Genomic DNA, 14,066 nt, shown 5'->3' on the forward strand with positions numbered 1-14,066 from the left:
TAATTGCTCTGGCTAGTACTTCCAGTACTATATTAAATAGGAGTGGTGATAAAGGACATCCTTGTCTTGTGCCTGATTTTAAAGTAAAGGCTTTCAATTTTTGGCCATTTAGTATGATGCTGGCTGTTGGTTTGTCATAAATGGCCTTTATTATATTGAGGTAAAGACCATCTATTCCAATTTTCTGTAGTGTTTTTATCATGAATAAATGTTGGACCTTATCGAAGGCTTTTTCTGCATCTATAGAAATGATCATGTGATTCTTATTTTTGGCTTTATTGATATGGTGGATTACATTTATTGATTTGCGTATGTTGAACCATCCTTGCATTCCTGGGATGAATCCCACTTGGTCATGGTGTATAATCTTCTTGATGATTTGCTGGATCCTATTTGCCAATATTTTATTGAGGATTTTTGCATCTGTGTTTATTAGGGAGATCGGTCTATAGTTCTCTTTTTTAGTTGGGTCTTTCTCAGGTTTTGGTACTAGAGTAATATTTGCTTCCAGGAATGACTTAGGAAGGATTGCTTCCCTTTCAATTTCATTGAATAGTTTGAGGAGTGTCGGCATTAGGTCTTCTTTGTATTTCTTGTAGAATTCTGCAGTGAATCCATCTGGGCCTGGGCTCTTCTTGGTGGGTAAGGACTTAATTACATTTTCAATTTCAGTAACAGAGATTGGGTTATTCAACAGTTTTACATCCTCTTGATCTAGCTTTGGCACTTCATATGCTTCTAAGAATCTGTCTATTTCTTCTGTGTTATCAAACTTTTGAGAGTAGAGGTTTTCGAAATAGGTGTTGATGATCTTCTGTATTTCTATTGGGTCTGTAGTGATTTCTCCTTTTTCATTTCTTATTGCATGAATTTGAGCTTTTTCTTCCCTTTTTTTAATAAGGTTGGCTAGGGGCTTATCGATTTTATTTATTCTTTCAAAGAACCAACTCTTTGATTTGTTGATTCTTTGGATTGTTTTCTTAGTCTCTATTGCATTGATTTCTGCTCTGATTTTTATAATTTCCTCCTTCTTTTGGCTTTGGGCTTGACTTGCTCTTCTTTTTCTAGCTGTTTGAGGTATAGCATCAAGTTATTTATTTGTATTCGTTCTGTTTTCCAGATGTGGGAACTCAGTGCAATAAATTTTCCTCTCAGGACGGCTTTCATTGCATCCCACAGGTTCCGGTAAGTTGTATCTGTATTTTCATTTTCTTTTAGGTATTGTTTGATTTCTTCTTTAATTTCTTCTGTGATCCACTGATTACTCAAGAGTATGTTATTCAGTTTCCATGTGTTTGTGGGATTTTTGCAGTATCTTTCATCATTAATTTCTAATTTCAGAGCGCTATGATCCGATAACATGCAAGGGATGATTTCAGCTCTTTTGCACTTGTTTAAATATCTTCTGTGAGCTAATATATGGTCTATTTTAGAAAATGATCCATGTACTGCTGAGAAGAATGTGTATTCTGATGTTGTTGGGTGGAACATCCTGTATATGTCTATCAAACCCATTTGTTCACAGGTATGATTCAGTTCTGTTATTTCTTTGCTCATTTTCTGTCTGGTTGATCTGTCCCTTGGTGTCAATGGCGTATTAAGGTCTCCTGTTACAATTGTGTTACTGATAATTTGAGTTTTCATTTCTGTTAATAATTGTTTTATATAACTTGGTGCTCTGGAGTTTGGTGCGTATATATTTAAGATAGTTATCTCTTCCTCTTGGAGTTTTCCCCTTACGAGTATGTAGTGACCTTCTTTGTCCTTTATGGTCATTGTTGGTTTAAAGTTCACGTTGTCTGCAAACAGAATGGCTACTCCTGCCTTTTTTTGGATTCCTGCTGCATGAAGAATTGTTTTCCATCCTTTGACTTTCAGTCTGTGAGTATCCTTCTGGGTTAGATGGGTTTCCTGTAAACAGCATATGGTTGGATTTTGTTTCTTGATCCATTCTGCTAGTCTGTTTCTTTTGATTGGTGCATTGAGACCATTTACATTAATGGTTATTACTGTTAAATGCTGGTTAATTGTAGGAATGTTATCTCTCTGCTGTTGCATCTTTATCTTTCTGTTCTGTTTAATTATTTGCTTTGCTTAGTGGTTTTTTCCTTTGTGTATCTAAACTGTCTTTCAATATTTTTTGCAGGGTCGGTTTGGTGTTCATGAAGTTCTTCAGCTGTTCTTTGTCATGGAAGTATCGTATTGCACCATCTATTTTGAATGATAGTTTTGCAGGATATATCAGTCTTGGTTGGAAATCATTTTGCTTTAGGATCTGGAATATTTCACTCCATGCTCTTCTTGACTTTATCGTTTGTGCTGAGAAGTCTGCTGTGATTCTGATAGGTTTTCCTTTATAAGTGATCTGTCTTTTCTCTCTGACAGCTTTTAATAATCTATTCTTATGTTGGATTTCTGGGATGGTGATTATTATATGTCTGGGTGTAGTTTTATTTTGGTTATGAGTGTTTGGAGTTCTATATGCTTCACTGATCTTGATGTCAGTTTCTGATCTCATGCTTGGGAAATTTTCAGCTATTACTTCTCTAAATATCCTCTTGACATCCTTTATGTTGTCTCCCTCTCTTTCATTAATCCCTATCATTCTTATGTTATTCTTCTTTGCATTGTCTTGCAGTTGTTGAATTGTTGTTTCCTGATTCCTTGTTATTTTCAAAAGATCTTTCCTTTCCTGTTCACTAGCTGCAATCATGTCTTCAAGGTCTGAAATTCTATCTTCACTTTCATTAAGTCGGTTTTTACAACTTTCAGTGGAGTTTTTTATTTCCTGTATATCTCTGTGCATCTGCATTATGTATTCTGTTTGTTTCTCATATTGCTCGTCTAGGGATTCTATCTTTTTGTTTAGTTCCTCCAATTTTTTATCTGTGTTTTCTTTAGATATATTTAGAATCTCTTTCATTTCTTTTATCATTTCTTCTTTTATCTGGGAGATTATTTCGAGTTTGAATTTCTTTAAAGCTTCCTGGAGTTGTTTGTCAACTTCAGTAGCTATTATGTCCGATATATGAGGTGGATGGGATATATTTTCTTCGATATACATTGCTCCTAGGGTTTCCTGAGATGGGCTGGAGGTTTGAGGTTGTAATTTGGTCTTTCGTTTTGTCATTTTCTATATTTCTGTGTTTCAAGTGTTATTTGAAAGCTTCCTCAGGATCTGTTGAAAATCCCCTTCTATGTTTGGAGCTACTGAGACTCTGACACCGCACTACCCCAAGCCATTGGGCCTACAGAACCAGTGGCCCTCCTCTGCCTGCTCAGAACTCCGCAGTTCCAGACAATCTGGGCCTCAGGGACACTGTGCGCCCACCTGCCCCTTGGAAGATCCACAGCTCTTCAATCACAGCCGGGTTAGGGTGCTCACCACAGGCCGCAGTGCCTCAGGAGCCTGTGATCCCTCCCTGCTTGCAGAGATATCCACAGTCCTCTAGGCAAAGGAAGGGACTTCTGCAGGCACTCCAGATCCGCCCAGCTCCTCCTCTGCAGGCAGATGGCTAGGCGCGGCTGGGCTCAGGGGTTAATGTAGGCCCGCCCATCCGTCAGGAGCTCAGCAGACTTCCAAGTGTAGCCGGGAGGGATGGGGAGGCGGCTGTAGTGGCCTCTAACCCACTGCTCCACTTCACTGCACCCAGAAGCCTGGGGGGTCCGGAACAGTCTGAGATTTGGGCAGACTGTGCTGGGCACTCACCACAGGCTGAGGTGCCTCAGGAACCTGCGATCCCTCCCTGCTTGCAGAAGTATTCAGTCCTTCAGACAAAGGAATGGGCTTCTGCAGGCACTCCAGATCCGCCCAGCTCCTCCTCTGCAGGCAGATGGCTAGGCACGGCTGGGCTCAGGGGTTAGTGTAGGCCTGCCCATCCGTCAGGAGCTCAGCAGACTTCCAAGTGTAGCCGGGAGGGATGGGGAGGCGGCTGTAGTGGCCTCTAACCCACTGCTCCACTTCACTGCACCCAGAAGCCTGGGGGGTCCGGAACAGTCTGAGATTTGGGCAGACTGTGCTGGGCACTCACCACAGGCTGAGGTGCCTCAGGAACCTGCGATCCCTCCCTGCTTGCAGTATTCAGTCCTTCAGACAAAGGAACGGGCTTCTGCAGGCACTCCGGATCCGCCCAGTTCCTCCTCAGCACGCAGATGGCTAGGCGCGGCTGGGCTCGGGGGTTAGTGTCCTGAGACCAGCTTTAACACAACAATACAATAAACCTACCAGATATAATATGCCATTAAACTATAAGCTCTCCAGAGCAAGGACTCAATAAATATTTAAATGAGTAAATATACCCCCAAAACTTACTCATTAATCTGAGTCAAGAAAGCAAGCATTTAAGAAACGAGAGTCAAATGAGCCCATTAGTAACACTTTAACCGCTAGCAGCCATTGTCAAAGCACCTGGCCCTTCAGGAACTCGATAAATACCAGGGAAGCTAATGAAATAATTAATTGTGTCTTTCTGAACCTCACCCTACTTCTGAAGCACAATTCTGTAAATATACTAAAAGCCTAGTCGTATACTTTAAACAGGTAAATTTTAGGATGTAGAAAAGGAATCTCAACAGAGCTGCTAAAGACACTCACAAGGCAAGTTCTCCAGGCCCTCTGAATGATTCTTGCAGCTCTATCCTGCTTTGTGAATTCCTTTTGCTGGGACATTTGAGAGTCCTAAAAGAAAATAAGCAAAAAGGTTCATTAAAATTATTTAAATAGGCAAGCACCAGGTCATGAGTTCGATGCCTGGTACCACAAAAAAAAATTATTTTATATGCTCAACAGAAATTAAATAGAGATGTAAAGGAAATGGTGAAATTGAGATTTGTTCCAGGTACGCTGGTCACACCTGCAACCTCAGCATTGGGAGGCTGAGTCAGGAGGATCACCATGAGTTTGAGCCCAGCCCGGGCTATTCAGTGAGTTCAAAGTCAACCTAAACTACATAGTGAAACTGTCTCAAAAAAACAAACAAACAAAAAAAATGGGATTTGGGGTCAAAATATTTCTATTCAAATGTCACCAGTTATTGATTGCCCGATATGTTCCAAATTATTTATTTTTTCTAATTATGACACAACCTTGTGTAGCAGATGTTATCAATATGCTTATGTTAGAGATGAAGAGAGCAAACTTCAAGGCCTACGGTGAAATAGTAACCACGCCAGTATTGAACTTGAAGTTGTGCGTAAATAAATTTAAAAAAAAATCAAAATTTCCCATATCCCATATACCATGTTGGTTAAGACTGAAATGAAACCAGTGATAAATGGCAAAATCTCCAAAGAAATTATTTAAACACAAGGAAGTTAAGCAATACTCTCTTGAGTAATCAATGGAAAACAGAATAAATGAAGGAAGAAACTAGTTCCTAGAAATAAATGGCAATGTCTGTAAAACATACCAGAACTTGTCAGCACAGTGACTGCAGTCCACAGAGGCAAGTTCACAGCTGTGAACACCCACATCAGAAGGCAGTGTGAGCCCAAGCGAAAAGCATAATGAAGAACCTCAAGGCTTAGCAACATGAGGAAAACCCAAATTCAAAGTGAAATTACAAAGAACAGAGCAGATATTATAAAATTGAGACTAAAAATGATACAAAGACTCAATGAATCAAAGAGGTGGTTATGTACAAAATAAAATAGACAAGCCTTTAGCCATTTTATAAAAAAAAATAAACAGACCCAAATCAATGCAATTAGAAACAAAAAAGTTGAAATTCCAACAGACACCACTGAAATCCAGAAGATCATTACTAATAACTACTTTGAGAATTTGTACTCTAATAAATTGAAGACTCCAGAGCAGTGGACAGATTCCTAGTACATACATATTACCAAAATGAAACCAAGAAGGCATAAAACCCTGCATAATCCAACAACAGCCAATAAAATTGAAGCAATTTATAAAAAATCTATCAACAAAATAAGCCCAGGTGCCAATGAAATCATTCGGCAAGAATTTTAGGAATGATTTAATGCCAATACTCATCAAATTCTATAATAAAATTGAAAGAAAGGAGTATTCCTAAAGTAATTCCTAGAAATTAGATTTATCCTTATTCCTAAACCAGAAAAGAACACGACCAAAAGAGAACTACAGGCCAATATCTTCAACGAACATAGAACTCAAAATTATCTAACAGGATTCTTGCAAACAGAATGCAGTGAATCAAAATGATCACACATTATGATCAAGTAGGACTCAAGCCAGGATTGCAGAGATGGTTCAACATACATAAAAACATCACATAACTAGAAGTTTAAAAAATCATTTCAACAGACTCAGAGAAAAAGCCTTTGACAAAATCTAACATCCCCTCGTGATAAAAAGCTTAAAGAAAATAGGCATACAGGGCCCTTACCTCAATCTGATAGAAGCCATTTGTGATAAACCAATGGCCAACATCATATTAAATAGGGATAAGCAAAACTCTAATTAGCAAGAATAATCAGAAAGAGAAAGCAACAACAGGAATATGCATAGGAAAAGAAGAAATCAAATTACATGATTTGAAGCTGACATGACCGTCTACATAGAGGACCCAAAAATTTTACCAAGAGCCTCCTAGAACTAACAACCAAATTCAGTAGCATAGCAGGATACAAAATCAAAACGCAAAAATCAGTGTTACTGTATACTAATAATTAATTCACCAAGAAAGAAATTAGGAAAAAATGTCATTCTCAATTGCAGAGAAAAATTAAATACTTGAGAATTAACCTAGCCAAGGAAGTCTACAACAAAAACTACAGCCCTCTAAAGGAGACTGAAGACATCAGAAAATGAAAGTATCTCCCTGCTCCTGAAGAGGCAGAACTAACATGGCTCCCCAAATAGCCATTATTTCCAAATTTGATACAGAATCAATGTAGCCCCAATCAAAACAGCAACAGCATTTCTCACAGTCCTAGAGAAAATAATCCTAAAATCTATAATAAATCTAAAATTGCAAAAACAATCCCGGGCAACATGAACAAAACAGGAGGTATCACAATCCTGCACTTCAAGGTACAATACACAGCCTCTGGGTGTAGCACTTGAGGAAGGCTGAGGCAGGAAGGATCGCCATTAATTCAAGACCAGTATGAATTCAAGGCCACCTGCATAGTGAGACACTGTTGCAATAAACAAAAAACAAAACACCTTGCAAATCATACTTCACAAAGCCACACTGATTGAAACAGCATGGTACTGACACAAAAACAGACTTGTGGATCAGTGCAACAGAAAACAGGATGCAGAAACAACTCCAGGCACTGCCAGCTGTTTTATCTTTGACAGACTGGAAAAACATACACCAGAGGAAAGACCACCTGCTTAATAAACAGTGCTGGGAAAAGTGACCATCCACATGCAGGTGACTGACTGTAGACCAATGTTTCACAATATACAAAGCTAAAACCTAAATGGATCAAAGATCTAAATGTTAGAACAGAAACACTAGGGGCTGAGGATTTAGCTCAGCGGCATAAGCGCCTGCCTTGCAAGCAGGCAGTCGTGAGTTCAATCCCTGGTACCGATAAAAAGGAAAAAGACAAAAAACAAACAAACAAAAAAAAAAAAAACAGAAATGCTAAATCTGCTGGAAGATAAAGTAGATAAAACTCTTGAAGACACAGGAGTAGCTAAGTACTTTCTGAACAGAAACCCAAATGTTGCAGAAATAGTACCAATAATCAATGAATGGATATCAAACCGAAAGCTTCTGCACAGCAACGGAAATACCCGAGTGAAAAGCCAACCTGCAGAACGCAGAACAACTTCCAGATGGTCCTTAGAAAGAGGACTAATACGCAGCTATGTAAAATATTCCTAAATATTAGGTCCCCTCTCGAAAAAAGAGACCAAACCAAAAAATGGGCAACTGAAATAAAGGTACTTTTCAAGGTAGTAGTACAAATGACCAATAAATAAAATACATGAAAAAAATGTTCTCTGCCAGCATGGTAGAGATTACACACCTGTAATCCCAGCACTCAGGAGGATGAAGCAGGAGGACCTCCGAGGGCCAGCCCGGGCTACAAAATGAGTTGAAGATCAGCCCGAACTGCTTTGTGAACCTTGTCTGAAAAAATCTCTTGCCATTAGAGAAACACAAATTAAAACAACACTGATGTCACTGTACTCCAGAAAAGATGACTCTCATTAAGAAACAAATAATGATAAATGGTGGGGAGGCTGCAAAGAAAAAGGAAACTTCTCTACTCTTGGTGGGAACTACAAAACTACAAAACTCAGTACGGTGTTTCCCCAGAGACCTAAAAGTAGAAATTCCATTGACCCGGTTTCCCACTTTTAGGTACAGTTATCTTCGCAAAGGAATTAAAATCAAGTTACAGTGATAAATGCGTGTGCATGTTTACAGCAGTACGACTCACAGCAGCCAAATCCTGCAGCTGGACTGAATGACCGTTAGCAAACGAACCCCTGCAGAGGACAGGGCTCTACAGGCCGGGAGAGCTGGCCGTCCTCAGGATTCCCGGGTAAACCCTGAAAACAGACGCGCCTGAGCCCGCAGTGCCAGGCGCAGGCCCCGACACCCATCCCGGTTCCCTCACACCGTGCAAAGCAGAAGCAGGATCCTCGTAAAGGGAAGTCAGAAGTGGAGGGAGCGAGGAAGAGACGGAAACAAGAATTAAGGCCACTTCCCGGATAAAGATTTTTTGCAAGAGAAAATAAACTTGTCTTTCCTTACCAAGTACAGCGGCACGAGCAGACAGGGGACAGGTTGGGGCCTTGAAGTGGCATGCACAGGCCTGGCTGCTGTTTTCGGGCTGGGGGTCTTCTGCCTTCGCAGGCTGTCCCGGAGCCCCGCTGCCCACCCCTCGCGCTGGACTAGGGCGGCGAACTGCACCCACCCCGGAGGCCGGGACAGCCCGGGCAGTGCGGTGTGTGACGGTCAGCTCTGAAGGCCACCAGTGCATTTTAAAAACAAATGCAGGAATAGATGTTTTCATTTGAGATTATGTAACTTCTAAAAAATCTTACCAAAATCTCAACTTTAAAGCATAGAAAACTGTATAGTAAGTTTTTAAACACGCCCCGTTATTCCTTACATTTTCTTATCTATTTGCTTTGGAATGGCCCATGGAGAATACAGTAATTTTGGCTATTTACAAACAACAACAGAACCAGGGCAATTAAATAGCATTAAAGTATATGTAAATATCATCCCTTAATGTCTCACTGCTGCTCAAAATCTAAATTTATTCATAATGTTATCTAAATTTAAGTTATGTAAATTCAAGCAGTAACTAGAGAATGAAAAGTAAACACTGTCCACCCTCATATTTTTGCCCAATTCAGTTTCCAAAGTTTTTAGTACATGTGAAATTCCTCCAGTTTTCTTACACATTTAAACCGAAAAATACAGGTATAACTACACCCATGTTGTATATCTACATCTATACTTGTGTGTGTGTGTGTATATATATAGTATGTATATGCCTATATACAGTACAGAAAACACACATACCCATTTGCTTACTTTAATGTGATCAAACTCTGCATTTTTTCTTTTTACTTGGCGTGCGTTGAGGCTTTTCTAACGGCTGCATATACATCGTGCTTGTTCTTTTTATAGTTGCACAGTATTCTCAGGTGTGCGTATGTTAATCCTTCCTCCATTTCACATTGAGAATTTTTCCTGATTATACAGTATCTTTTATACTTGCATCTGCGTAACATGGGCTACTATTTTTATAAAATAAATTTTTAGAATTGCTGTGACAAAAAGTATGCACATATACAGTTGCACAGACTCTCTCTGGAAAGTGTAAAAAAAACCTGCTAACAGTGATTATCTCTGAGGAGGAGTCGGTACACCAAGGGACCTGGGATCAGGGCTGAAAAATATTTTATTTCATTGTGCTTTTTACACTGTTCAATTTTTCTACAATGTGTATGTGATTTAGATACGTACATACACACATGTACACATATATATGTGTATCTTCATTAAAAGGAAGGAGCTTGCAGGTAAAAATTTGTCAAATTGTCCTCAAAATGTCTAATTCTTAATTCTAGATTTCTTCTACAATTCTAATTCTTAATTCCACATTGCTTAATTCTAGGTTTTACTAAAGTGAAAAACTAAGCATAAAGAGGACATTTGTATACTGGTTTTTTAAATCGTCATAAAGAACTAAACTTTGGGGGCTGGGGATTTAGCTTGGCGGCATAAGCGCCTGCCTTGCAAGCAGGCGGTCGTGAGTTCAATCCCTGGTACCGATAAAAACGAAAAAGACAAAAAAAAAAAAAAAAAAAAAAGAACTAAACTTTGTGGTTTTTATCTGTTTTCAATGCATAGTGCTTGGTTTTAACGCGTAACCAGAACATGTCTGATATGCAATATTACATGATAAGATCAGTGATAATTCAGGACATTTTCAGCATTTTCCCTAATAACATTCCCAGTTTTGTAAATACATTAACCTTGGGCTTAAAAACCCTTTTATCTAACATGTGACTGTGTTTCCCAAGCACTCTGACCTAAATAATTTCACCCAAGCGTCCTTTACACTCACCTGCTTGCTCTGTGACACAAGTAGGGAGTTTAGAGCCTGTGACAGTCCGTATCTGGGGGAATCATCAGTGGCTCATTGTTGGACATATTCACTGTCTCACCTTCTACAATGTAAATTTCCCTCAGAGCAGATTCCTCTTGTTTATGGCTATACCCCCTAACCCAATTTCTAGCAAATCACAGGCAATCAAAAATTAACTATTGATTGGACAGATCAATTAGTTACTATGCATTTATATAATAGCATTCTGCGAGAATATTAAGAGATGAAGATACATATGGATGTGACAATATTAATTTTTAAAGTTTTTAAACAATCTATGGTATTTATATTAGCTCTTCCCTACTCAAATATATATACATAAATGTGTGTCTATATTAAGTGGTGAAACAACTGAGAAATTTAAAGGCACATTTTTATATGATTGCTTTGTGTATTTAAAATGCACCAATAAAAGCTAATCACTAACCCTAAGGCACATTTTTTTCTTACTTCTATAACGAAATGTATTGAACAAATTAATTTTCATTAATTTGCCTCGAGCAGGACACCACCTTCTAGAGTTAACAGAGATGGGGGTGCCGGGGTGTAAGTGGGGCCTTGAGATAACCTGAACTGGCCACAGTGGGAGTAAGGTAAAGAAATAAAGAAGAAAGAAAACTCAGTATTTTTGTTTGACTAATTATCTTAACCCTTTTGGGTCAGATCCCTACTTGGCTCTGTATGTATGCTTGCTAATCATGTGAGGGGCGCCTGTTTACACAGTCCATTAGCCCCAAATTTATGTCGTCCGTCTCTTCTCCCTTCAACACTGAGGACAAGACAGGAACAACTAAAATAATTTTCAGGGTTGCAGAGACACCCAAATGCCAACTTTTTGTTGCAACGTCCAGGTCCAGAAACCCAAGCGCGATGCCTAAAGTCTTCAAAACCATAACCACCACAGTTCCAGGCAAGGTAAAACCTGGCAGCTGGGCCCATGCACAAGCAATCGCCCCACGGTGGAAACCCAGGTGGCTCCTTCCCAAGCAAGAACAGTCTCACTATGTAGTTGAGGGTGGCCTTGAGCTCACTTTGTAGCTCGGGCTGGTCTCGAATTTGCAATGATTCCCTTGCCTCAGCCTCCAGAGGGCTGGGATTACAGGCGTAAACCACCACGCCTGGCCCAGTATATGTATTTTTACTTTTTTTTTTTTAATGATAGGGACAGAACTCAGGGCCTCACTTATGCCAACTGTGCCCTCTACCATGGAGCTACTTCAAACCCCACACTCAAAATTACTACCTGGTTCAGAAATAACTCACACTACTGAGAAGTAGTGAAGTTGCACACACAGAGAGCATATACCTATTGCATAAAATCTTGCTAAGGGTCAAGTGTATTCAGAATAAAGGTTTAGATTAGTTTGAAGTCACCAGTGATCGTTAAATGCTGATTCACTGGAGCAGCAGGGGAAAGACTGGAGCTGGTTGCAGGAACAGGAAAGTAAGAAGTACAGTGACAATTTCTTTTTTCCTTTTTTTTTTTTTTTTTTTTTTTTTTTTTTTGGTCTTTTTGAGACAGGATCACATCCTGCAGTTCAGGCTGCCTTGAGCTCATTTTGTAGCCCAGGCTGGTCTCCAACTCACAAAAACCCTCCTGGATTACCGTACAGCGATTACAGGCATGTGTCACCATGCCTGGCTGGTCACAACTCTTTGGTGTACTATAGAGAATCAGAGAAATGGGCTGATTGGTGAAAGGTGGAAATGGATTTAAAATCTTTTGCATTTCTTTTACTATGGGAGATACTAAAGCATGTTAAGATGTTGTTAGGTATGATCCAGGTGAGGAGAAATTAAAGTTGTAAAGGGTATAAATTTAAGGGTAAACCTAAAGAGACATAAAAGGAGGGCCAGAACTTAAATAAGACTTATTTCATGTTATTACGTAACTACAAATAAATTAACACATGTAAAAATCTTGCATAAATTTTAAGGTAATAAAATGTATTATCAATCCATTGTTCAAATGAAGTATTTTACTGCATTCACGTGCCTCTTGTATATTCAAATATAAAAATTTTGTGAGTGCGTTAACTACCTCGGGAGGCACTGTCTCAAGTTAGTAATTTTTATTATAATAGATATGAAATCTAAAACGATACAGCAGAAGCATAAAAAAAACTCCACAACATATGTCGAGATTTTCCTTTACACTTACTCTGAAAACTTTTCACTTATTTTAAACGGTGTAAAACAATCTGTGATGAAAAACTTTACTACTTTGGTTTCACTACCAAATGTTATCGACTAAATATTGTGCTTAATCGTCTTCATCGGTTTCTTAATTTCGGTTTACTCTTCCATCAGTGGTCCTTCCTAATGAGGGTAGAACAGAAAAAAAAACTACTTTAAAATAAAGAAAAGACTTGAAGCTACCTTATCAAGTGGGGGGACAACAAGAATTTCACAGGCAGCCGAGCGCAGCGAGATCTGCGCGAAGCCAAAGCAAGCGCGCGGGCCTTTCAGCCAGACAGACAGACATAAGGTCACCGTGAAGGACGCGAGGGCAGGGGGAAGGAACCGTCCTCCAGAGCGCGGACGGGCCCTGGCACCCACCGAGGGGACTGCTGGCGCTGACCCCGGCGGAACTCCAGCCCACGGCCACAGAAACGGAGTGCGGTACCGGCCCGGAGGTGGAGCCGCCAGCCGCCGATCGCCGCCTTCCGGAGGTGGACGCATTTCCTTGGCAACGGCGCCGGAAGTGGTGCTGCCTTCCGGAGGAGCGCGCGTTTCCTTGGCAACGGCGCCGGAAGTGGCGTAAATCTAGTTCCTCTTCCGTGTCTGCCATTGTGTCCGCCTTCTGGGCGCCCCCAGCCACCCCGCCCCGCAGCTGTCCCAGTCAGCGAAACTATATAAAAACCCGGGTCTCTGAAGGCGTTCGCCTTGTTACAGATCCTCCTTTCCATACTGACTTTGCAAGCACAAAGGATTTGGGGAACGGAAGTCAAAGTGATTGTGTACCAAGGTGGTCTTCCAGTATCAGTTTAAATATCTACGAAGTAATGTCAACCTGTTTTATTAATACAGGCACGCAGTACATAATGAACACTTTCATCAGGAGGGATTTGAACGTGTACACATGCAGCTGGAGCCTTCCCCTTTCCCCCCAACCTTTCTCCTGCCCCGACTTTTTCCAAAAGCTCTACCTATTTCCACTTGTTTCAGATCATTGTTTTCCTTTAAATCTCTCTGCCTTCCTTCCCTCCCTCCCCTTCCCCTCTCCCATCTCTTGTTCCCTTTCCCGTTTGAACCAGTTTTTCTTACTTCCTAATCTCCATCCTCTATTTAGCTTGTTTATACTTTGGGTTTCTCACACAAGAGAAACAATGTGATATTTAAACTTGTGTGTCTGATTTATTTCATTTAAGATTATAGTCTGGAGGTGCATCCATTTACCTAAAAATGACTCAGCTTTATGGCAGAAGAGTACTTCTTTGCGTATAAATACCACATTTTCTTCATCCATTCATCTGCTAGTAGGCATG

At 40.1% G+C, this 14,066-nt stretch overlaps 1 protein-coding gene across 9 annotated transcripts in view; it reads right to left on the reverse strand.

The window, feature by feature from the left end:
- The window catches only part of CUNH11orf65 (chromosome unknown C11orf65 homolog), a 50,065-nt gene extending 36,764 nt beyond the window's left edge, over positions 1-13,301 (reverse strand). For 3 of the 9 annotated variants that reach the window (XM_063255706.1, XM_005008690.4, XM_063255710.1), the window contains exons 1-2: positions 13,138-13,269; positions 4,595-4,678 (exon numbers count right to left, since the gene is read on the reverse strand). In XM_063255706.1, the coding sequence (XP_063111776.1) occupies positions 4,595-4,678; positions 13,138-13,260 (207 nt within the window). In that variant the 5' untranslated portion in view covers positions 13,261-13,269. Of the gene's footprint in view, positions 1-4,594; positions 4,679-7,971; positions 8,053-8,705; positions 8,916-12,739; positions 12,898-13,137 lie in introns of those variants that run through there. The other 6 variants (XM_063255711.1, XM_063255707.1, XM_063255712.1 and 3 more) reach the window with 4 other exon arrangements.
- Positions 13,302-14,066: the final 765 nt, after the last annotated feature.

This window comes from Cavia porcellus, unplaced genomic scaffold, assembly GCF_034190915.1.
Source record: "Cavia porcellus strain 051 isolate PalLab524CR breed Dunkin Hartley unplaced genomic scaffold, mCavPor4.1 scaffold_9, whole genome shotgun sequence".
NCBI classification, from domain to species: Eukaryota; Metazoa; Chordata; class Mammalia; order Rodentia; family Caviidae; genus Cavia; species Cavia porcellus.